This window comes from Leopardus geoffroyi, chromosome A1, assembly GCF_018350155.1.
Source record: "Leopardus geoffroyi isolate Oge1 chromosome A1, O.geoffroyi_Oge1_pat1.0, whole genome shotgun sequence".
Lineage (NCBI taxonomy): Eukaryota > Metazoa > Chordata > Mammalia > Carnivora > Felidae > Leopardus > Leopardus geoffroyi.
The window spans coordinates 192835825-192860139 of NC_059326.1; the positions used below are offsets into that span (position 1 = coordinate 192835825).

The 24315-nt window shown below is 48.2% G+C and overlaps 1 protein-coding gene across 3 annotated transcripts in view; it reads right to left on the reverse strand.

Annotated features, from left to right (window-relative positions):
- Positions 1 to 24315, reverse strand: part of GALNT10 (polypeptide N-acetylgalactosaminyltransferase 10) — a 224938-nt gene that overhangs the window by 4384 nt on the left and 196239 nt on the right. For all 3 annotated transcript variants that reach the window (XM_045436518.1, XM_045436527.1, XM_045436507.1), the window contains exons 8-11: positions 12069 to 12176; positions 7404 to 7625; positions 3490 to 3606; positions 220 to 369 (exon numbers count right to left, since the gene is read on the reverse strand). In XM_045436518.1, coding sequence (XP_045292474.1) covers positions 220 to 369; positions 3490 to 3606; positions 7404 to 7625; positions 12069 to 12176 — 597 coding nt within the window. The remainder of the gene's footprint in view (positions 1 to 219; positions 370 to 3489; positions 3607 to 7403; positions 7626 to 12068; positions 12177 to 24315) is intronic.

Consider the following 24315-nt stretch of genomic DNA (forward strand, 5'->3'; position numbering starts at 1 on the left):
TGGACTAGCTGCCAGCATGTAAGAGCGTAGAGATTTCACATAAAAACCTGGCTTTCTGGCATCTCTCAAATGGCAGAGAAGTGGGGCATGGCGGGTGTGTGGCGCGAATGCACGGGCGAGCATGCTCTGTGGGGGGGAGTGAGGTGCTGCATGCCCGTCTGCTTCTCTTTGTTTAAAACCAAGCAGGTTGCCCTGTTCCGCCCACACAGCCCGCCTTACTTTGCGGTATTTCCACAGCTGGTTGCCCTTCATGCTGTGGCAGTCATAGAGGGTGACCGGGCTGGTGTTCGAGATGGCGTCAAAGCAGAACTTCTTCGTGTGTTGGGGGTCTCCAGGTCGGATGTCCTCTCTCCAGGTGAAGGTGAACACCTGTACATACAGGGACATCATTATAGGGATAGCAAAACCGGGGACTGTCTTTCTTTTTTTTTTTTTTTTTGAGAAAGCGAGAGTGCATGTGCAGGGGAGGGGCAGAGGGAGGAGGGGGAGAGAGAATCCCAAGCAGGCTCCACGCCATCAGCATAGAGCCCGACGCGGGGCTCGACCCCACAACCATGAGATCTTGAGCTGAAATCAAGAGTTGGATGCTCAGCCAACTGAGCCACCCAGGCACCCCTCTCTTTTCTGTAATGATAGAAAATGTTAAACATTGAGATCCAGGGAACAGTATCGACCACACCTCTTCTAATCACCCAGCTTCGACAATTACCAACTCATGGTGAATCTTGTTACAGCTTTACCCCCCATCACAACCCCCCACCTCAACGTTATTCTGAAGCAAATTACAGACATCATATCATCTCAGGTGAAAATACTTCACTGAAGTGCCATTATAACAATAAAAAGTTATTGCAAAGTCCTCAAGGTCATCAAGTAAGAAGAGTTCAAGTGTTCTTAAATTGCTTTGTAAGTTTCTTTTCACAGTCTGTTTCAATCAGGATCCAAACCAGGTTCACTATTGTATTGAGTTAATAAGCATTTTTTCCAGCAGCTTTACCGGAGAATAACTGGCATACAATTAACCATAATTTGATATGTTTTGACTCAATTTAATCTTAATTTGACTTGTTTTAATTTCTGATTCTTCATTATTCATGTATAGAAATACAATTGGTTTTCGTATCTCATAACTTTGATAAGTTCATTTATTAATTCTGGTAGTTTCTCTGTAGAGTCAATAGAATTTTCCACAAAGGTGATCCTACAGTCTGCAAATAAAGATGATCATATAGTCTACAAATTATTTTCCTTCTTCACCCATCTGCATGACTTTTCTTTTTCTTGCCACAGGTTAGTACAGTGTCAAATAGAAACAGTAAGGTCAGAGTCCCTGTATTATCCCTGATATTAGGGGTAAGACATTCAGATTTTTACCATTAAGTTTGATGTTAGCTGCAGGTTTTCTATAGATGAACTTGATCAAGTTGAGGAAGTTCCTTTATTCTTGGTTTGTGACAGTTTTTATCAGGAATGGATGTTGGATTTTGTCAAATGCTTTTTCTGGGTATAAGGTGATTATGTGTTTTTTCTTTTTCAGTTAGCATGGTGAATCTATTGATTACTTTTCTAATATTCCACCAATCATGCACCTCTCAGATAAATTACACTTAGTCACGATGTATTATCCTTTTTACACACTGTTGGATGGGATTTTCTAAAATTCTGTTTAGAATTTTTGCACCTATGTTCACAAGGGATACTGGTCTGTAATTTTCGTATATGGGTCAGTCTGGTTTTGCTACAAAGGTAATGCTGGCCTCACAAAATAAGTTGGCGAGTATTCCCTCCTTTTCCGGAAAAGTTTTTGTAGAGTTGGTAACATTACTTAAGTGTTTGGTAGAAATCACCAATGAATCTATCCGGGCCTGGAGTTTTCTTTGAGGGAAGGTTTACAACGGCAATGTCCGTCTCTTTAATAGAACCCTCTGTTGTCTGCTCTCTTGAAAAGAGTGTTTCACACATTTTCTGTTTTTCAGTTGTTTCTGGCAGGAGGGTAAATCCAGTCCCTGTTAACCTACTCCATGTTGGCCAGGAGTGGACCCCATGGTGGCAAAGGAGTGGTTGTACCAGCTACTGCTTCCTGATTATCTCCCGGGTCTTCTGCATTTTAGGCTCACATTTCTCCCTTTTCAGGCTCACGAGAGCTCTCTGCTCAGGGTGTCTGAGAGCCCCAGGGAATATCGATCCCACAGGGGCAAATGGGCTGCCATGCTTCCCATTTCAGAGGGTGGAGGCTGGCACAGCCAGGCAGCCAGACATCATTTTGTTCCTTGTTCGAGTGAATCTTCAGGCATTAGTGTGGACTCTGCCACACAGTGAGGCTATCCCAGGTCGAGCTCTCCGGGCATGTTCTCCCAGGCCCTGTGCTCTTCCTGGTCTCTTTTGGGGTTCTCCATCGTGGGGTGGGTGTGGGGAGCAGCCACACGCTGCCCTGAAGAATTCAGGAGAATCGGTGAAGGAGGGCCACTTCTCATAACTGCTACCAAGGAAGGAGGAGAGGGAGCAAGGACTTCAGAGGGAGGGGCAGACACTGGCAGGCCGGGCACTGGGCCCATCTGAGAGGCGGTGCTGTTCCTTCGCAGTGAGCGTGCCACACACACCTTCTGAGCTCGGTTTTTGCAGAGGCCCCGCAATACGGGCTTCTATCAGTGTGCACTTCCAAAATGTCAGAAAACCCACAGGAAGGAGACTATAAAAACGTTCCCTCGAACCAAGAGTCAGTGGATGCGGGATGCGGTGTGATTTTAGGGCTAACCGTTGGATCTGGGGGAATCACGGAAAGTTAAATGCAGTTTCTTGAGGGTGGTGGCTTTTTCTGCACCGCTGGCCTGTAGCCTTCATTCTTCTGATAACACCACCTGGGCATGATCCCCTGGGGAACCCACTCTCCTCATTCGTCTCCCCGTCCTTCAGGTGAGGCTGACCACACCACAGGCTCCAGGAGTGGGCATGTGACGTGGGCTTGATCAACACGAGGACTGTATCACATCCCCTATTGTAACTGGCTCAGGAAAGCCAATATGTGAGCACCCCATGGCTTCTCCAGAACTCTGGAAAGGGACATGCCTTTTCACTGGTGGGTTGGAAGCCTTTGCTGCTGGTGGTCATATCTGCCACCATGTGGGAAGAGCCAGATGAAGGATGAGGCCAACAGAGAGGAAGAAGAGTTGAGACCCTGGAGAGCTCCTGATGACATCATTTAAGCTCTTCAACGGCATACATGAGCCAATATGTTCTTCTTTTTGTTGAAGGCCATTTGGGCTGAGTGTCTGTCATTTGCCAACAGACCCGATTGATGATTTTATTGCAATGTGAAGGATTCCTCTTTCTAAGGTGTTCAGAAAGCTCTTATAACTCGTCCCCTGGGCTAGCTTTTGTGACTCGTCACTGACCCTTGGCGTCTCTCTCGCTGCCCTGACCATGTGAGCATTCCAGGCCACAGATGACCCAGGAAAACCTGGTCGCCAGTCCCTGAGAAGTGGCCCTTACCTGCATGTTGTTCCAGGCAGCCTCCCCACGGCCCCGGACACAGCTCTCCAGCCTCAGCGGGGAGCCCAGGGCCCCATGCTTCGTGTCAGCACACAGCCCTGTGCCCACATTGCGAATCTGAAAGAGACAGAAGGAAAGAGTGGACTAATGAGGCATCTTGAGATAGTCCCCTGGGACCCCGCCGGGATGGAAGGAGGGAACCCAGCAGAGACATCGGATGGAGGAAGCTCTGCATTGTCTTAATGAAGCTTGCCCTGGGTTGGTGGATGTGCCTTGCGCTTCTCAGTACAGGAATACTCAATCCTCAGGAGCTCCTCCAAAGCCAGCTTTGTCCTAGAGCATGCAAAGTCACAGGGTGGCAGTGGGGACCTGGAAGTTGAGGGGGGTTGGTATTCAGAGGAGACTCTGGCTCCATTCCTGGAGAATCTGATCCAACAGTTCCAGGAATGGAATTTTACTCCCATTCCAGGAGACACAGGGACCATATCTTGAAAGCCACCCTAGAAAAGGACGGGGCATCTTTGCTGTGGGGTCTTGGCCTTAAAGAGCAGGTGAATGGCAAGAGGTTCTCGATCCAAAAAACAAGAGTTTCAGTAAGACAGGGTGTGGTGTGGTGGGAGGAGCACTGGGCTGGAGCAGAAGGCCTCACCGCTCACGGTTGGTCAGCACTCACTACCTAAAGGCCACCGTGCCGTGTAGGTGCATCATGTAGTTTTTGCCTCACAGAATCACTCCTATCTTGACTGAGGGGTTGGGTTGGAGGTGTGGTGGCCGTGAAAACGTGCTCCTCAGTTGCCCTGCTGCAGGGAGTCTGATTGCCCGGCCGCTGTGTTCGGAATCCACTGTGTCTGAGTGGAGGCCGTGCTTCCCATGGGCTGCTTCCAGCCAGCGACGGAGCGGGACAGGGGGACTGTGGAGGCCCATTCCAGGGAGATGCTGACTTCTCTGGTAGGAGACTTGGCTTGAAGACTGCTCAGTCACTTGGCTCAAGAGCATCCTTGCAGTGTGGGACTCCTCCTACGGCAGCCCTTCTTCCTCCCCTTTCCCATTCCCAGCGGGCAAACCAGCCCCACAGCAGATCTCCCAGCCTCTCCTGGCTCCCTTCTCGTTCCTTCTCTCAGGGATTCCCCCGACAAGTCTCTTGGTGTCTGCTTCTCGGAAGACTGGCCCTAATACAGGGGAAAACGCCAATAAACTGGCAAAGAAATGAAGAGCTTCATGAGGGAAGTCAACACGACACCTCCTCTACAGTATCTATGCTGGTGTTAGATGGGATGGGCCAGACAGCTTAGTCAGGAAAGGCCCCTCTAACTTGCTGTATGAATTTGAACAAGCCATACCTGGTGTTTCTGTTGGCTCAAACCCCTCACTCCTTCCTCTGGTAACAGCACCCTGATTTTCTATGGGACTACCGCCCTCTCCCCACTCTGTGGCCTGCTAGAGTATCTGTCCACCCCTGCTTTCCCCCTTCCTCCCGTGGCCACAGTGATTGGTGCAGACCTAAGAATCAGACTTGATTCCTAGAGCTGTGCTGGCTTTACTGGGAAGGAGGCATATACTTTCTGTTGCTGGGCCAGCTTCAAGCTTCTGGAAACCATCTTGCTACCCTCAGCATGAGGCTCACAGAAATGGCAGCAGAGGTAAACAGGAGAAAAAGCAACTGACATCATTTGAGCCCCTGGATCCATGTGTCTGAAGCCACAGCTACCCAACGTTTCTATGAGATTCACTACATTTCTCTTTTCACTTCAAACTGGACTTCTGTCACCTGCAAGGAAGGAGATCTAACCCTTATGCTCCTTGTCCCCCAGCCCCGGTATGTCCATCTATAAATGAGTGGTCCTCTCAGCTCAGACACCAGGAGCCAGAGTCTGGTGACAGAGTGCTTCTTCTGCTAGAAGATGGTCTGCCTCCCCCAGCAGGATGGGCTTGAGGAGTGTGACACAGGCAGCGGCCCCAGGCCCCTCACTCAGAAGGGGCTGTCATTGGCTTAAAGCTCTGCTGTCGTGGTCTTAAAAGTTTTAATAATAGTGTTGCTGTAAACATTGGGGTACATGTATCCCTTCGAATCAGCATTTTTTATCCTTTGGATAAATATATAGTAGTGCTACTGCTGGGTCGTAAGGTAGTTCTATTTTTAATTTTTTTGAGGAACCTCCATACTGTTTTCCAGACTGGCTGAACCAGTTTGCATTCCCATTAACAGTGCAAAAGACTTCCCTTTCCTCCACATCCTCGCCAATACCTGTTGTTTCCTGGCTTGTTAATCTGAGCCACCGGGACAGGTGTGAGGTGGTATTTCATTGTGGTTTTGATTTGTATTTCCCTGATGATGAGTGACGCTGAGCATCTTTTCACGTGCCAGCCAAATTATGGAAAGAGCTCAAGTGTTCGACTGATGAATGGATAAAGAAGATGTGGTTTATATATATATATATATATATATATATATATATATAATGGAATACTACTTGGCAATGAAAAAGAACGAAATCTTGCCATCTGCAACAACGTGGATGGAACTGGAGGGTATTATGCTAAGTGAAATGAGTCAGAGAAACACGGATCTCATAGGGTTTCACTCATGTGGAATTTGAGAAACTCATCAGATGAACATAGGAGGAGGGAAGGAAAAATAAAATAAAAACACAGAGAGAGGCAAATCATAAGGGACTCTTAAATACAGAGAACAAACTGAGGGTTGCTGGAGGGGAGGTGGATAGTGGGATGGGCTAAATGGGTGACGGGCCTTAAGGAGGGCACTTGTTGGGATGAGCACTGGGTGTTATATGTAAGTGGTGAATCACTAAATTCTACTCCTGAAATTATTATTACACTATATGTTAACTAACTTGGATTTAAGTTAAAAAAAAATTCTTTTTAATAATTTTATCTTTGAACTTGTCAGTGGAATCTGATAGGACAGGGGAGCATGCATGTGAGCAGAGGTGATAACACGGTACACAGGCATTCGCTGTACCTTTCTTCTGTGATGCCCCAGAAGCACAGAATCCCTGGGGTCCTGCGTGCATGGGAGTTCAGCAAGACTCAAGTTACAGCTAAGACTAAGTGGGGTGCTGGCATGTCTGAAGGCCGTGCTTTCCAACCAGAACTTGACTGCACCAAGAAGGCCAAGGTATTCAGAGACACAGGAAGAGCCAGGGAGCTCTAATAGCCTCTTGCATTACTTCCCTGGACCTGCAGACCACTTTCCTTACCAGCGGAAGATAACAACACAGAAGGAAGGGAAGAAGAGGGCAACCCCCAGTTTTTCTTTCTGCTCTTCCTCACGCATCAGCAAGCCACAGGTAGAGTGGGTTTAGAAAGTATGCATTATCGGGGTACCTAGGTGGCTCTCAGCTGGTTAAGCAACTGACTCCTGGTTTTGGCTCACGTCATGATCTCATGGTTCGTGAGTTCAAGCCCCACAATGAGCTCCACACTGGAAGCGCAGAGCCTGCTTGGGATTCTCTCCCTCTCTCTCTCTCTCTCTCACAATACATTTAAAAAATTTAATAAAATAAAGTATGCATTAGCAACAAGTGAAACAAAATCAGCTAAGTTAGCTTTGTGCTGTGTTTGCACTGTTCTGGTAAGAAATACATATGCACGTACAAGGGTTGAAATACAGATTGTGAAATTTCACCCATCTGGCACATGAGCTAAATGCTCTTCTATTTGCATTTAAAACTCACACTGCATAATATGAAGCTGAATGGTAAAATTTATGCTAATATTAAAGTTTTAATTTTTCTCTACTTAGAACATTAAGTAGCATATAAAAAACTACCACAAGGCTAGAGAGACTCAAGAAAGAAACATGTTTTATATTTCATGCCTTAATTGGCACTCTTTGCCTGTCTTGTGAATAGGGGTTCCGCGTTTGCATTTTGCACCGGGCCCTTCAGACTCACCTCTCCCCAAGCTGCCGCCGGGGGCTCCACCGGCGGGTAAAATTTGGGCAGGTCCCACGCGATCTTGGTCATAAACCACTTGAAACTCTTGCAGTTAAGGGAGCTGCGGAGCTTCTTCTGGGCGGCGACGTCCCCAGCAGACAGGTGGCGGTACTCTGGCCGGCGTTGGTAAATGTGCTCGGCGTACTCGTCCATCCACACCTCGGCTACTCGCTTCAGGTTCTGGAGGGCGATAGGGAGGTGGAAGGGTCAGGCCCTCCGAGGGGCTGAGGCCAGGGGCGGGGAGGGGGGGGCTGGGGGCAAGGATCCTGGAAGTTGAGGTTCATCTTTCTTATTTTGTGTTGCATCAAAGACCCTAGCCCACCATGTTTTTAAAGCCTTCTATATTTATTTATGCACGTTTTAAGGACTCTACTTCTGACTAAGAGATGGCTGTTATTTTACCTGTGCATCTTCCACCCCCCTTTTCTAGCTGTAGCCTCCCTCCTCTGCTTCTGTCCTCTCTCTCAAGAGGCTTCAAGAAAGGTACATGAACCAGCCCCGCTAATGGGAACCAGCCCTGACTCTAGGGATTGGTCAGCGAGCACGTGACTCACGCCAAGCCAATCAGAATCAATGACATTAGCATGGCGATTTCACTGGAACTATTGGGGAGAATTGCTCTTTCCACTTGCATTCATTGCTGGGTAAGCTAGAGGCCAGAGCTGCTGGGTCATATGGAAAACCTGACTAAGGCTGAATGAATGAAGCAGAACTGAGGGCTGGACGAGGAACACGTTCCTTTCAGTACCTGAATCCAGCCATACCTGAAGTGAGCACTATCTTGGGACTTTCTTTTTTTTTTTTTTAATTTTTTTTTTTCAACGTTTATTCATTTTTGGAACAGAGAGAGACAGAGCATGAACGGGGGAGGGGCAGAGAGAGAGGGAGACACAGAATCGGAAACAGGTTCCAGGCTCTGAGCCATCAGCCCAGAGCCCGACGCGGGGCTCGAACTCACGGACGGTGAGATCGTGACCTGGCTGAAGTCGGACGCTTAACCGACTGCGCCACCCAGGCGCCCCTATCTTGGGACTTTCTATTAACATAAGTCAGTGAATTCTCTTTCTGCTTATGCCAGTTTGAGTGGGGTTTCTGTCATTTTCTATTAAGAGTGCTGACCAAGTACCCTGGTTGAAAACAATAATTTGCAACCAAAAGTTGTAATTCCACCAGCGGCTGGAATTTTAAAAAATCCTTTGAGGTGCAAAGCTTGCTGCTTCTTTGAATATGAAGCACAGGGATGATCAATATAAAAATGACAACCACGTTACTGGCAAGTAGAGGCAGCAGTCAGGAAAACAACCTGTTTGTGAGCAGACTTGGAGATAGAGGGAAAGTGAATTCTTCTGTGTAACTGGGATGAAAATTCCTTATTTCATCTGCAGTTGTAGACACCACCTGCTGAGAACTTCAGACAGCTGGTTCCAGAAGAGCACAGCTTCAGTGTTCAGGGGGAAATTCTCTGCTCCAAAATATCTTTCTCCAACCCCTGACTGTTGCCAGAAATCTGCCCTTCACCCCCAACATTGAACTCTACGGGCTTTATTGCTATCATAAAGGATTTTCTCCCTATTGCAATCCAAATTTTCTTCTGAAGGGGAAAAGGGAGTTAGTATTTTAAAATGTTATCAGTCATTCACACCTCAGTGTGAATGACTGCTCTAGAAGCAGAAGATAAGGCAGGGGTGGACAACTATTTTGTGTAAAGGGTCAGATCGCAAATATTTTGGGCTTTGCAGACCATATGGTCTTAACTCTGAGGCGGTGGAAAAGAAGCCCTAGACATTATGTAAATGAATGGGTGTGGTTGTGTTCCAATAAAACTTTATGGACTGAAATTTGATTTTCATGTATCACAAAATATTCTTCTTTCATTTTTTCACCCTAACTACTTAAAAATGTAAAAACCATTCTTAGCGCACAGGCCACATGAAAACAGTTTGCTGACTCCTGAGCAAGGAGGAAAGAAGCCATCAGGAGAGGGCCCCATGCCAAAGACAAAAGTTTTCACTCACTCTTCAATTTTGCTGACTCTGAGTTTGGGACTAGGAAGCTATGGAATTTCCTTGCTGATATCAGCCTCATTCTTTCTGAGTGCTGAAGAGACTGACAGTAGGTTAGAAAACAATTAAGGAACGTATTAAACAATTAAGGAACAATACCAGGCCCCTGCAAGGCAAAGGCTGGGCTTAATTTAAATCTGTGCCCTGAGGAAGCTGAGAACCGAAAAAGGCTTGCACACCCAAAGTCTCTCCTTTTCCCAGGCGGCCCACCTAGGTCCTTCAGCACACTAATTTGCTCATGCCACAGGGATGGTGAGGAATTGTGGCTTCACTCCTCTCTGGCTGTTTGTCCTGGAATCTGTACAACTTGAGTAAGACTTTCGTTTCCCTCTTTATGTAGCTCTTTTAGGGCTTTTAACCGACCTCTCCTTGAATCTATCAAAATGATCTTCTAGGAGATAATGCTCTAGAAGGATTTGGCTGTTAAAACACTAAGCAAACTTGTGATTTGCTTTATGATTTAATGTATGATCTGCAACTCAAATATGATCTGCAACTCAAGGAGGGTGGTAGTTAGATACTTGGACACAAATTCAGGGGAGCCTGATTCAGGCATCTTTGTGGTCCTGCATATGTATGTGGGGTGCCCCTCATCTCATTCATTAGCTGGTTTAAAGTCGACAGGAGACTGAAACAGTACAGACAGGTGAAAAAGAAGTTAAAATGTTTCAACCCAGAATTCAGAGAAGAGGCTGAAAGAAACTTCGCAGTCTTGTTAAGAGATGCTGATCCCAAGATGAACAGCTGTCACTGTTTAAGCAACAACTGCTCTGTGTGCCAGGCACGGGTCAGACCTAAGTGGGTTTGAATTCTGGCTCTAGTTAGTTAATGTCTCTACATTTCACTTACCTCATCGCTCCAGTGGGGATTAAAAACAAGTGAAAATTAAGTGAGACATGTATGGAAGATGCTTTGCCTAACGTCTAGCCCACAGGAAACTTTTATATGTTACTACAGTTAGCTGTTATTCACTGAATTCATCTGTGGTTCGGTAAAGAGGAGGTGGGTGGTGCCTTTTTACGAGGCAGGTCTTATAAATGAGAAAAGGATGCTTCGGGAATAGTCCTGCTCAGGGGTCAGAGGTGTCCCCATGGTCCCACCACTCCTAGTAGCTGAGGGTTGCACTCTTGGGCTTACTGACTGACGTTGTTCTGTTTTCCTGCCTGGCACCTTCCTCTGGGATTGCCAATGGGATCTCAAAACAAATGGGATTCCTACCTCTCCAGCTGAATCTAAAACGCCCTCCCAACCTACCCAGGTCGGATGGGCTGTGTCCTAAGCACGGATGGCAGATGTGGCTGTCCTTAGAATCTTACACCACTAGAGGGCACTGCTGGCTCTCTTTTTCTTCAACACCGGCGGCAAAGCAGCCCCTGGAGCTCAGCTCCCACCTGGGGAGACCCACTGCCTCGTTGAGACGGCTGGTCTTCCTTGTACCTCGCAGGACGAAGGCTCTTCCTGACCCAGAGCCTGCAGTTCTGCATGTCATCAGGTGATGAGGGAGGGGGAGGCGGTGGCCAGGGCAGAGGGAAGCTGTATGGACTGATGCCAAACAGGCTTGCAAAGGGGTCTCTCTGTCCGAAGGGGTCTCCACGAGGCAAAGCCGTGCCAATTACCGAGTTACCTTTCCAGCTTCCCCCAGACCTCCCTGCGGCCCTCTTTCCTTTCTGGGCACCCCCACCCAACCCATTTTTCCTTTGTAGTAACCTTGTTGTTGTGTTTTTTTTCAAGACACTTAATATTTTAAAATTGGAGGCTCAGTGGAATATCATTAATACAAAAAACAACCCCCAAAACAAATCTCTGGCTAACATTTCTATTTGTAGCCAGTGGCCATTTAATTCAAGCAGGGATTAATACAAACCATTTTAAGCTAATGAAATAGTTTGACACACAGACTTTTTGGCAATGTTAGTGGGGAGGGGGTGGGAGAAGAGCAAGATACTTACATTTATTAACCACCCTCATGCCTGGAACTTTTAAGTACTTTGTCTCAGGCTTTCTCAGTGTCTCACACCGCTCCACCTGCACGAACATTTATCTAACAGGCTTCTTTAAATCACTTCTGGTCTGACTTTGCACCTATGTTAGCTTTATCCTAATAATACCTGTGAAATCACAAGTCTGCTACACTAATACATCTTAACTGCTAAAGCACATTAATTTAAACGCATGTAAATAAAAATGTTCCTATGTCTGCCACCTAATATCATCTTGTCTGTCACACTTGGAGTAACTATGCTATCTCCCTGACTCTCCTGGCCATGCTAAGAGTCACCAACAAATTAGCTTCTTTTTAAGTAAAAGAGGAAACACAGGCTCAGAGGAGTTAAGCAACCCTCTCAAGGTCACAGCTCCTAAGTGTTGAAGCAGGGGTTTAAGTACGTTCTCTTAAACTCGATTTCACCTGGAGAGTTGGGGAATGGGGGTGCACATCCTCCCCCCACCCGCCCCGCCCCGAGGCACTTGGCTTGGAGTTCCCAGGTGTCTCAGGATGCCTCTGCTCTGCTGATGAGCCTAGCCCCTCACCCCGTCCCCATCCAGGGAGCCATCACCTTACCCGGGCCAGGCTGACTCCAGCGGGGACTTTGTAGGGTACATATTTCCTGTAGATATGGCCCACCCTGGAGCAGGGAATGTCCTCCATGCGGCCCCCACACATCCACACCTGCAGGGTGGGAAGGGAGAAAGAAGATGGTATTTCTGCCTCTCATTCACCACCCCCTCAGAGGTCACTGCCCCCTCCTCCAATACATTCACTGGAAGCATCAGCTTGGGACTATTAAAGCCCCCATTCACAGAGCAAGGAAAACACAGTGATAACCACAGCAGTTTTCAATAGTTGACAGTATTGAGCGCCTCCTCGTTGCCAAGCAGTCTGCTGCAAGCCCCCCGTGCACAACTGCATTTAAGCCTTGTCAGAAGACCAAAGAAGTGGGTAGTAATGGAGCTCCATTTTACAGATGACAAAACGGAGGCTCAGAGAAGCTAAGAAGCTTGTCTAAGGTCACAGGGTTAGTGAGTGGTGGAACTAGAATTTAAACCTGGCTTTAGCGGACTCCAGAGTCTGGGCTCCGAACAAGTACAGGTGTGGGGAGAGCTGTGTTGAGAATTCTAGGCAGCAAAGGGCGGCTCAGCGGGAAGGACTATGGTGATCGCCTTGGTAACGTCTACCACAGGTACGAGAGGGGAAGAGATAGCACCTAGGCTCTGTATATTTACCGACTGTGGTACCCGGTTCTGGAGTTTCCTCTGAGATCTACAAGCCTCTTGCTGGGTCACCCTGAGCAGAGGCAGCAGGCTCCCTGCCCTGACTTCTCTGCAGTCCGGCTTACTAAGCCACACAGCTGGCTATCACCGTAGAGAGGAATTCCAAGTTTCTCCTTGTGTTTCCCTACGTTCCTGGCGTCACAAAGAGCTCCTGAGTTTGACTGCATGTGGTCTGATGGCAATGTGGGAAATCTCCGGAAGTACAATCCACGCTGACGCATATCCACTAAGGGGCCTGGCCTAGACAGACCGTCCTCAGCAGTCCTGGGGCCAAATGCTGGCTCAGCCACTTACCAGGTTTGTGACTTTGATCAAGGAAGTTAACCTCTCTGAGACTCGGTTTCCTCATCTGTAGAGGATTAAATGAGGCAGGCCGTGGGGGTGAGATATTGCATGTAAAGTGCTCACTTAGCACAAGACTTAGCACGCAGTCCTAACAGTTACACACTCTAATGATTCATTCAGACATCTGGCTAATATTCATGAGGTCTCTGCTACATGCCAGACATTGTGCTGGGCACACACGTGGCAAGTTTGTCAAGGCCCTTGTTCTCATGGAGGGGGAGTATGGTGTGCAACCTCCAAGATGGCCCCCGGTGATCCTCGCTCTCTGGAGACACCTCCCTCCCGAATGAGTCACAAGAGGACTGAGCCGTGTAACCAAAGGAAAACTGCAGAAGTGGTGGTCGTAGAAGACACTGTGGCTTCCACCTTCCTCCGTGGGGTCACTTGCTTTGGGGCACCTGGCTGCCATGTTGTGAGGACACTCGAGCAGCTCTGTGGAGAGGTCTAGGTGGTGAGGAGCTGGGGCCAACGTGCCAGCCAAGCTGAGTGAGCCGTCTTAGAAAGGGATCTATCAGGCCCAGTCCAGCCTTCAGATAACCATGGCCCTGGCTGATACCTTGACCACAACCTCACGATAGACTCGAGCAGAAATGTCCTGCTAAGCCACTCCCAAACCCCTGACCTGGTGTAGGTTTGTGTAACCTTGCGATAGTGTCTATTACCATTTGAAGAGGGTATGTTCAGGGGGATTTTTCTCTTGTGGCAGTAGATAATCACTACAGAAAGCCAGTTGCAGATGGTGATGTGTGCTATAAGGAAGCCAAAGCAAGGTAACTGGAGAGACTCATTGCCTGGATCTCTGAGAAGTGATGTTACCTATGCCAGTCAGGGATAGCCTCACTTAGAAGGGAAAATTAGATACAATACTTAGATAACGAGAAGGTAAAAGTAACATAAGGATCTGAGGGGTGAGAGAACAGGTGGAGAGAAAAGCAAGTGTAAAGGCCCTGAGGTAGGGCCAGGCTTGGTTGGCTTAATCCCTGAATGGAGGAAGCCAGAGGCCTGGAGCAGGAGCAGAGATGGGCGGGGAGGTCAGAGACAATCATAAGGGTCTTGCAGGGAAAAATAAGGAGGCTTCACCAAAAGTCTTCAGGGAGGGTGACGATATAATCCAATTTCTATTTTATGAAGAGGACTCTGCCTGAGGGGTGGAGAATGGGTTGTAGGGGGCAGGTGTGGGGGAGGGAAGGCCCAGAAGCTCTTGGAGATTGAGGCAGGTATGGCTTTGGGTTTGTGGGGGCTGTGCTGATAATGGTAGGGCCCAGCTGCACTCGGGACGTTATTGTTAATCTTATTCCCGTGTTTCCTTGTTTGTGAATGACAAGTAGGAGTGGGAACGTCTGTAACCCCAATTCTGTGCAAGAGACTATTTTCTGGGGATATTGGGGATCTGGCTTTATGTCTCAACCAATTCACAGGCTCTAGAAGGACTGCTTTTCCTCCTCATGCACCTGAGGGTCCTCAGTCCCCCATGACCCTCTTCCAGCCACTGTCTCCATCCCACCCCAGATGTGCTGTATCCCGGGCTTCCTGCAAGGGGACCTGTATGCATGAGGCTGCAGTGAGTGCAAGTGCTGCCTGGAGAAATGCAATTATAGTCTGATCTTGGGGGAGAAAAAAAAATTGAGCAAGTCAATAGAACAGAATATTGGTCTTGAGATAATGGGCTCCTGATGGTAGATTAATGTCAAGGCCAAGCCAAGAAGTTTATTTTCAAAGCAGGAGATATTGATCAGGCGCCAGCCTCCCATAACAATAACTCTTCCTTTATACAAAATGACTGACGTGGAAGTGATGCTTTTGTCTGGCGGGTATCGCCCAGCTTGCCGCTGGGCCGCCCCTGTCTTTTGGGAGGCAGAGTGGCGCTGAACAGATGGGGGACACCTTACCCCACTCTATTTCTGACGGTCTCCTGGGCAGTTGACTAGGCTGGCGTCCAGCTCCCCTGACTCCATATTAAACTCACATTAGCTAACAAGGTTGTGTCTCCAGCTCTGCCTGGCAGGGAACCTTCCTTTATGTAGACAACGATCAATCTCCACATCCTTCTCTTTGCTGTGACCTCTGATTTCTTTGGCCTTGACCATGCTGGCCATCCGCCTAAAGGTTCCTGAGGGACCAGGGTGACCTTGATCTGCTGAGAGGTTTAAGGCATCCAAAACACCCACAGATTCCCGAGATGTCGAGCCCAGGTGGAGTCCTAGCTTTAGACGATGGGTTTACTCCTCAGCTCCCCTGCCCTTCCCTGAGTGAGAACTGCTTTCAGAGACAGAGATATCTGTTTGTTCAGCTAAAGCTGCTTCAAATTCCTGAGTCCTCTTTGAGCACCTGAACAACCTGAAGAGGTATCTGGCAGGAGCCCAAGACTGGAGGGGACTCTGCCTCCAGGAACACGACAAAAGATGGAGGCACACAATGGTGTCATGACTCACCCTGGGTGGCCAGAGGTGGTCTTGGATCCCAGGTCCCATGGTTCCAGTCATGGCCCAAGCCACCCACCTGTGCACCTCTAGGGTCCTCTCCTACCTTCCTTCACAACTGAGGCAACAGCCACACAAGACCCATGATGACCATGGCACAGGGGTTATGAGCACACAACCCTCTCCATTCCCAATGCCAACTTGTGCAGCCATGTGACCTGGCACAAGGCATTGACCTGGGGAGCGACAGTCTCCTCACCTGTGACCTGGGCATGGCAGGTCACTACTACCTTGCAAGGCTGCTGAGATGGCATGAGACAGCTCATGAAAAGCACTCAGCTTAATGTCTGACCAAACGTACCAGACGTAACTACGTTAGTCATTTCTGCTTGCAAAAGAACGAGAAATGCCACCACCTTGAAATTATACAGCATTTGCCCTTTTGCCCAACAGCATGTTTTTTTAATCCTATGGTCTGATTTCCTAAACGGAAATCATTCATTTTTGAGAGAGAGAGAAAGAGAGAGACAGAGTATGAGCGGGGAAGGAATAGAGACAGAGACACAGAATCTGAATGAAGCAGGCTCCAGGCTCTGAGCTGTCAGCACAGAGCCTGATGCGGGGCTCAAACCCACAAACCGTGAAATCATGACCTGAGCCAAAGTCAGACACTTATCTGACTAAGCCACCTGGGTGCCCCATGAAGTTTTTCTAACTTACTTGGTGGCAGAACCTGTAACTGACTGGGAGAATGACAGGGCCAGGCAGGGCTGGGGCACAGTCATGGGGGCACCACGTGGGGCCTGGGTGCCCCAGGGTGTTCTCCTCTCCCCCAGGTATCACACCTGCGGGGAAAGAGTCCAGCTGATGGCAAAGAGAAGGGGGAGCAGCAGCCAGATCACATTTGGCTGGGACCCCATCACATTTGGATGGGGACACACACAGACCACCGAGATGATGTACCTGCAACCCCTCTCTGTTGGCTTCCCTCCCTCCCTCTCTGTCAAGCCCCTTGCCAGCCTCCAAGCCCACAGGGGACACAGCTGCCTGCCTTGGGCGCCGTGTTGCTCTGCCTTGAGGAGTTTGCAAACACCCCGTCAGCTCATCTCTTGGTGCCTTTCTCCCCTGCGCAACAGCCTTCTCACTTCTCATGGAAGCACTGTGCCACCAGACAAGTACAAATCTAATTGTAAAAGCTTGCTCCCTATTCATTTTATCACTGCTGCTTTGATTTATTTTATTAGCAAACTTCTTTTGTGTGATGACAGGCTTCATTACAGTGTCTATAAAAGACAATTACTTGCTCTTATCTCCTAAACTGAGGAGGGAAGAAACAAATGATGATGTGCACCAGAAGACACTCGGGGACCCAGAGACAGTGTGGCAGAAGGGCCCATCCTGTGAGGAAGACATGAGCCAGCAGGGGCCCTGGCGAAACCTCTCTCTGTCAAGGACATGGCTGCCTGGAAACCACCAGGCATGACTGGTCATCCTTCCTGCTGACGGCCAGGAGAAGACAACATGTCTTTTGCTTTTGGGATCTCGGCTGAGGACCCCTATGGAATTCCAACCCTATTTAGTTGCACTTGGGGGACATAATATGATAATAGTTGCCACCAATTATTCTGCATTATCTGTGTGCTTAGAAGGTACATAGCGTTCCTGTTATGAACTCCATTCTGGAGTTAAGAACTGAGGTCTAATCCAGGCTCCTCAGCAAGCTTTGTGAGTCTGAAAGCCTCAGTTTCCCCATCTGCAAAATGGGATGAATTATGTGTGCCTGACAGGGCTGCGATGGGACTGGAATGATGTAATTCCGAAGCACAAAGGGCTGTAAGCAATCTGTATAGTGTGATTTAGACACATGGCAGCTGGGGGGCACTGGAGGCAGGCCATGCAGTTCCCCTCAGAGAAGAAATGGCGTCATAGCCATGTCTTCCAGAAGTTCACATGGTTTTGAATATATTAGTTTGTTTTGAATAAGATACTGTTTCAGGGAGCTTACCAGCATGAAAGGACCTCACTCACGCTAGTTTGAGATATTTATAATGGTTACTGGATGCAGCTGGTGAAGAGTAGGAAAAAAACAATTTTACTTTATTTTTAAAAACCACTTGAAATACAGATTTGAAGGGGTACATGCACCCTGATGTTTATAGCAGCATTATCAACAACAGCCAAACAATGAAGAGAGCTGAAATGTCCATCGACTAATAAATGGATAAAGAAGATGTAGTGTGTGTGTATATGTATATATATATATACATATATATGTATATGTGTGTGTGTGTGTGTATGGGTGTGTATAGGTATATATACATATATACATGTATACATATATACATACGTATATATACATATATACCTGTACACACACATACATACATATGGTGGAATATTAGTGACCAAAAAGAATGAAATCTTGCCATTTGCAATGATGTGGATGGAGCTACATGGTATTATGCTATGCAAATGAAGTCATCAGAGAAAGACAAATACCATATTTCACTCATATATGGAATTTAAGAAAACAGATGAACATATGAGAAGGCGGGGAAAGAGGAGAGAGGGGAACAAACCACAAGAGCCTCTTAATGATAAGAGAACAGATTGAGGGTTGATGGAGGCAGGTGGGTGGGGAATGGGCTCGATGGGTGATGGGCACTAAGGAGGGCACTTGTGATGAGCACTGGGTGTCGTATGTACCTGATGAGTCACGGAATTCTTCTGAAACCAATATTGCACTGTCTGTTAACTAAATTTTAAATAAAAAAAATAAAAACCATTTGAATTTACTTCTAGGTTAGTATATTATTTTATATAATATAGTTTTAAGCACATATGTGTATCTAAATGAATAAATGAAATGTCTAATTCAACAACATCCTTAGGTGTTTATAGACAAGTTGGCCAAAAAATGGGAGGTGGCTGCCTTACACTGGGGTTTTGTTGCTTAAATAAATGAATTTAGTCAAGTTGCAATTTCCCTGAGATGTGACTCATACTTGGGACAGAGCACTTTCATAACCACCCAGTCAGAGAGGTCCTATCATACCTTTTACGTGCGAGGAAGCTGAGGCCTTGCGATATAAGTGCCTTCCCCGAGGTCCCTCAGCTCATAAATGGCAGAGTCCAGAGTGGAATCTGGGGCTGGGTCCCCCCAGAACTAGGCAGCTCTGAGACCTCCAGGCAGACTGTACCTTCCTGGTTTGATCTTTCTTAAGCCTGGTCCAGACCCTATTACGGTCTTCTGCCAAGACCCCTGTCAGCACCTGTATTGCCTACAGAATGAACGGGCACCCCTGGCTTGCAAATAAGGCTCTCTGCCATCTGTTCTCCTCTTGATCACTTCTGGCCCTCTCCACATCCCCCGGACTCGTGTTGTGGATGCTGAGAACCAGCTGCAGTGCGTTCACTTGTCGGTGGTGTTGGGCGCCATCCTTCTCTTCCCATCAATAACGCAGCCCATACAAACATTCATTCACTCATTCATTTACACTGGACCTAGTCATTGGGCAGCGTTGCTCTAAAACCCTGTCAGAAGAAATGGAACAGAAACTCACTGTCAAGGGTGGACCCAATGACCCGAACCTGATGATATAACAGGGGGAAGGTGCTGGGACATGCTGACCAACTGCCAAGCAGTCTACCCATTTGCTCTGTCCTTCCACATCCAAGCCTGAGAACGTTCTCCGTACAAGACCCCACGTATTCATTACTGCCATAACCCTCACCTTTGTGAGCATCAGAATCATCTGGAAAGCTGGTTAAAATACAGACTGCTAGGGCCCCACCCCGAGGGTGTCTGACTCAGCAGGTCTGGGGTGGAGACTGAGAATCTGCATGTCTAACAAGTTCTCAGATGCTGCTGCAAAGGCTGGTCTGAGGACCACACATTGAGGACCAGTACATGCTGGAATAGTGACAACCCCTCTCAGGATAATGGTATTAGCTAGTTCACACAGACAGCCCTGTAAGTTTTTAGTGCCCTTGTAGATGAGAAGATACGGGTTCAGCAGAAAGGGCAAGTGAGCTGTCCAAGGTCTCACTGAAAGTTCATTCCAAAGCCGGGCCTGGAGCCAAGGTCTTCGGCCTCTGTCTTGTCAGCCTCAAAGCTCTTTCCACTCCTGTCTTCTTGTAACTGTAGCCTGACCGCATCAACCATAACAATGCAAACATTAACAGCTACCATTTATTGATCATTTATTACATGCCAGGCACTGAGCTAAGGTTTTAACACAGTTTGACTAACATCACGTTCACACCCATGCTATGAAGTAAAGATTATTCTATCCCCATTTTACAGCTATGAAGTCCAGAGAGATTAGGCCACTTCCCCAAGGTCACACAGCAACTAGCTAATCAAGTCTGCACCAGAACCCAGGGGGTTTGATTCTGAAGGCCATGTACTTCATCCGATGGTGTTCTAACATGAGGGTTCTGGTCAGAACAGCTACCACTTACTAAGTGCCTCCTTTTCGCCTGGTTCTGAGCCAGATGAATGTTTCATGCCCTTTCGTTCTTAGAACAAAGCTCTGAAGAAGTTATTATCTCCATTTTTAGCAACGAAAGATGGAGGCATGGACACAGGTATGTGCTGGTTGGGAAGCCATGGATGACAGATGACCCTTGGGCCTTTGAGCCACCTTCCTGGAGGAATGGTGGGAGATGCAGGCCTCCACAGACACATTCATGGAATTTCAAAGGGCTTGCTGAGAGTCATGAGCAGAATGCTCTCCCTGCTCCCAGCAGGCGGCTCTTGGGAAGCCTGGGCACCTGTAGCCAGGAGGAAAATACTGCACGCGGCAGAGCACGTTTGCAGCATCCTCGGATAGCTTAGCCAAGGAAAGAATTAGCACCAGGTTCTCAGCAGCAACTCTGCAGCTGGTCTGAGTTAGGCGGGTGTGTGTGTGTGTGTGTGTGTGTGTGTGTGTGTGTGTGTGTGTGAGGGGGTGGGGGGGTAAGTGATGGCATGGGGGAGGTGTTGCCATGCAGGTCCTTGGATGATAGCCCCAGATAACCTTCTGCCCCTTGGGCTGGCCTCTGGAAATCATTTTTCCCTCCTGAGCAGCAATGCAACTCCCCTCGGGGCTGGTGCTGACTTCTGGACCCTTCCTGTAAAAAGGGCCTCTGTCTAGGCTGGGCCCACCTTTCCTCCACCCCTCCCACCGGTGCAATGAGTTTAGAGTCAGGACATCTGGGATTTAGCTCCGGCACTGCCACCTTCTAGCCGAGGGACCCTGGCCCAGTCACGGAACCATTAAGGGCATCAGGCCATAACATCACCTGTACCCAGTTTCTGGTGTGCTCCTGCCTTCTTTTCACACTATTTCACTTACTCCTCCTGACGACGCCATGAGTTTTACAGAAGGAAAGCCTGAGAGTTTTCTCATTGAAAATCTGCCCCAAAGCTGCAGCCTGAGACTGGGTTGGGCTTTGACAGCTACGTCAAACAAAGCAAACCCAGGGGCCCTGATACCTCCTGCCTCTGCTGGGATGGGTTTCCTCGTGGAACAAGACTGTCCCCTGTCCCCTCATGTGGCATTTCATGACTCCCTCGCTCACATGGACCTGCCCCTTGGGACCCTCAGGGAGGAGCCACTGCCTCCTCAGGCCCACCCTGCAGAGCTATGCTCCGTCCTTCCCTGGGGTCTCCTCGCTGTCACTCCCTTCTCTGGAGGCCTCCGTTGGCGGGGATGGTGGTGGTGGACTCTCATGCCTGAACTTGCAAATGGCCCAAACACAGCACCGGGATGTATATGGTGGTGCGGGGGATGCTGGAAGGGCTGAAAAACCGTTTTTCCTTCTTAGTTAAAAAAAAAAAAAAAAAAAAAATCTTCATTCTTTCTTTATAGAAGTGATATGTACTTATGATGAACATATTCATTGTTATAGAAATAGTAGAAGGGGATAGCTGCACCCTGGAGCCCTCCTGCAACCCCCCCCCCCCCCGGCGACGCCACAAGGAACAGGACGCTTCCATGGCGTGCTGGGTCAGAGCACAGGCTCAGTCTGAAATCCCCGCTCCAGCCGTGTGAGTTTGTGGAAGTGACTTAACCCAAGCCTCAGTTTCCTCATCTACAACACGGAGAAAGTGAGAGCACCGCCTCGGGTGTCTCATGAAAATTAAATGACCATGCATGTAGAGTGCCATGCACAGAGCCTCACACATTACTGGTGTGAGTGACCAGTAAACACCAGCTGCTAGAAGGATACTCTCAGGGTTTTTGTTTGCTGGTTTGCCTTCATCATATATTCAAACACCAAACATGGGATCATATTATATATATATACACAATTTTTCATTTCTTTTTTTTAATTTTGAGAGATAGAGACAGAGCATGAGCAGTGGAGGGTCAGAGATGGAGAGAGAGAATCCCAGAGCCTGACATGGGGCTTGAGCCCACAAACCCTGAGATCGTGACCTGAGCCGAAATCAAGAGATGCTCAACCGACTGAGTCACCAGGCACCCCAATACTATTTTTCATTTCTGTTTAAACTCAACTTTGGAGGCATCTGGTCTTTTAATATAATATTCCATTGTTTAGATGTGCTTTTATTTATTCCCTAAGGATGTACATTTGGGTCCTGTCAATCTTCCCCCATTGGAAGTAAGGTCTCAACAAATAACTTCTATCCAAATCTCTGCTCATCTTTGCAGTTGTCTCCCTTGGATAAACTCCTGGGTGTGGAATTTTGGGTTGAAGAATGTGCTTGCTTTGGTACATAACAGATTTAGTCAAATTGCTATTAACAAGAGGTATCCACTTACACCACTGCAAAGCCCACAACTTTCTCATGCCAGCTCATCCGTACTGTCCGGTGGAAGCATCCTGTCTCCTGGACCTCAGAGATGAAGATGTCCTAACCCTGGCCTCCTAAGGACACGGTGCAGTCCCCTTCCTGGCTCATTCTACTGCCACCTCCTCTAATCCAAACCACGCTTGCACCTGTGTAAGTCAAGGGACTTTCCCCACAGCATCGTATCCGATCCTCTCTCACAGGGCAGGTAGGAAAGCTGTATCAGCACTGTCTGGGATGTGGGGCCAAAGAGGTCAAGCGATTGGTCCAGGATCCCCAGATGGATGAACAGATGGATGGCAAGCCAAGATGAGAAGCCAGTGCCCTGCCTTCTCACTGAGTACTCTTCCCACAACACCACCACTACCAAAAGGTGTTGAGGTAAGTCTAGGAAGAGCGGGGCAAAGGAAGTTTTATCAGATACAAATTGATGCCACTAACAGTTATTTAAAACACCTACTGTGGGCCACACACTGGGTATAGAAATGGCCTCCAGGGAACTCAGAGGCCAGTGGGTAAGACAGGTCACCCGTTGGGTCACAATTAACATGAGGAATTCAGAGCTAAGCCAGGAGTAACGTTGGGGTGGAGCCTCGTTAGCACAGGCAGCTCAGGTAAGGCTAAGTGGGGGCCTCTCAGACTAAGGAAAGGCATTTCCAGAAGAGTGAACAGTGCCTGCTTCCAAAGATGACCGGATGCATGAGCCTGGGGCTTGTGAGCAGCTCCATATGGCTGTGCGGACACATCTGTGTGGACGTCTGTGGTCTGCCCTGCCCCACATTCATTCCCCTTCTAGAAACAATGACTGGGCTTTCGTTTGGGGAACCAGCTCATCTCCACTTTCTGGTCTCCAGGATGGACATGTGACTGCAGCTGACCAATCAGAACATGGCTCAGGGATGGGCAAGGAACCAGCAGGCCAGTGAGAATCACCTTGGGGACTTCTACAGGAAGGATGGGAAAGATAAACTCTCTTTCCAGTGGGATGCCGGGTCCACAGAGAGAAAGTCTGACCTGAACGGGAAGCCAACCGAGATGAAAGTTGTGCCAAGGGACTGAGAGAGACGGAGACCGGATGAGATGGGTTAGTCTCTGGATCCAGCCAGGCCTGGAGGGTCTGCCCTGGAATTTCAACTGTGTGAGCCAACTGATTCTGATTTTTGCCTTCAATCAGATGACTAGGGTCATCTGTAACCAAGAGTGCAGACTAATGCAATGTGGTAAGAGGATGGAGGGTGGAGAAATGAGCAGGGGTCAGTTCACAGAGGCAGGTACAGGCGGGCTCTGGAGTTAAAGATTTAACCTGCCACCAGAACTGGGAAGATTCTAACCGCCAAACAGGAGAACTTCCATGGTGTGACTGTGCCTTTTGGAAACAATATGTCTCCTGGCTGAGAGAGTGTGTCGGGGTGGGGTGCGGGGATCAATGACTCTTCCAGAAATTTCAAAGCCTTAGAATACCTTTTCTAGGGTTTTCCCATCAGGATAGATGGCCTAGTCTGGAATTGGAGCCAAATTATTAATTCATCAGTCCTGTTGCCACATATCAATTTATCTTAATTTCTGAAAATGCACTCAGGCCTTTCAGACCAGTCTCTTTTGTCCATCACCAGGAAGAAAGGGGTCTTAGCAGAGATTAAGCGGAGGGAATATGGCCCTTTGAAAATGCTCCGCTCTGGCTGAAATGAACACCCACATTTCAGGGAGGCGTCTCTGGCGGATGAATGGGCTTGCCTGTCTCCTCCGCACTGTGGCAGGCTTTCCACAGGGGCTTGGGAGACAATGCACAGGCAGATGGACCGCCACGGGCTCTGGGAACCCATGTTCTCAAAGCCAGGACAGAGAAAACTGAGGGAGGAAAGTCTCCCTTCCAGACCTGGGAGCCTCCTCATTACGCAGAGCCCTTTCCCCTCGAGAGTGAAGGACATTAATTGGATCAAATGGAAACAGGAGCCAGCCGCCTCCCCCCT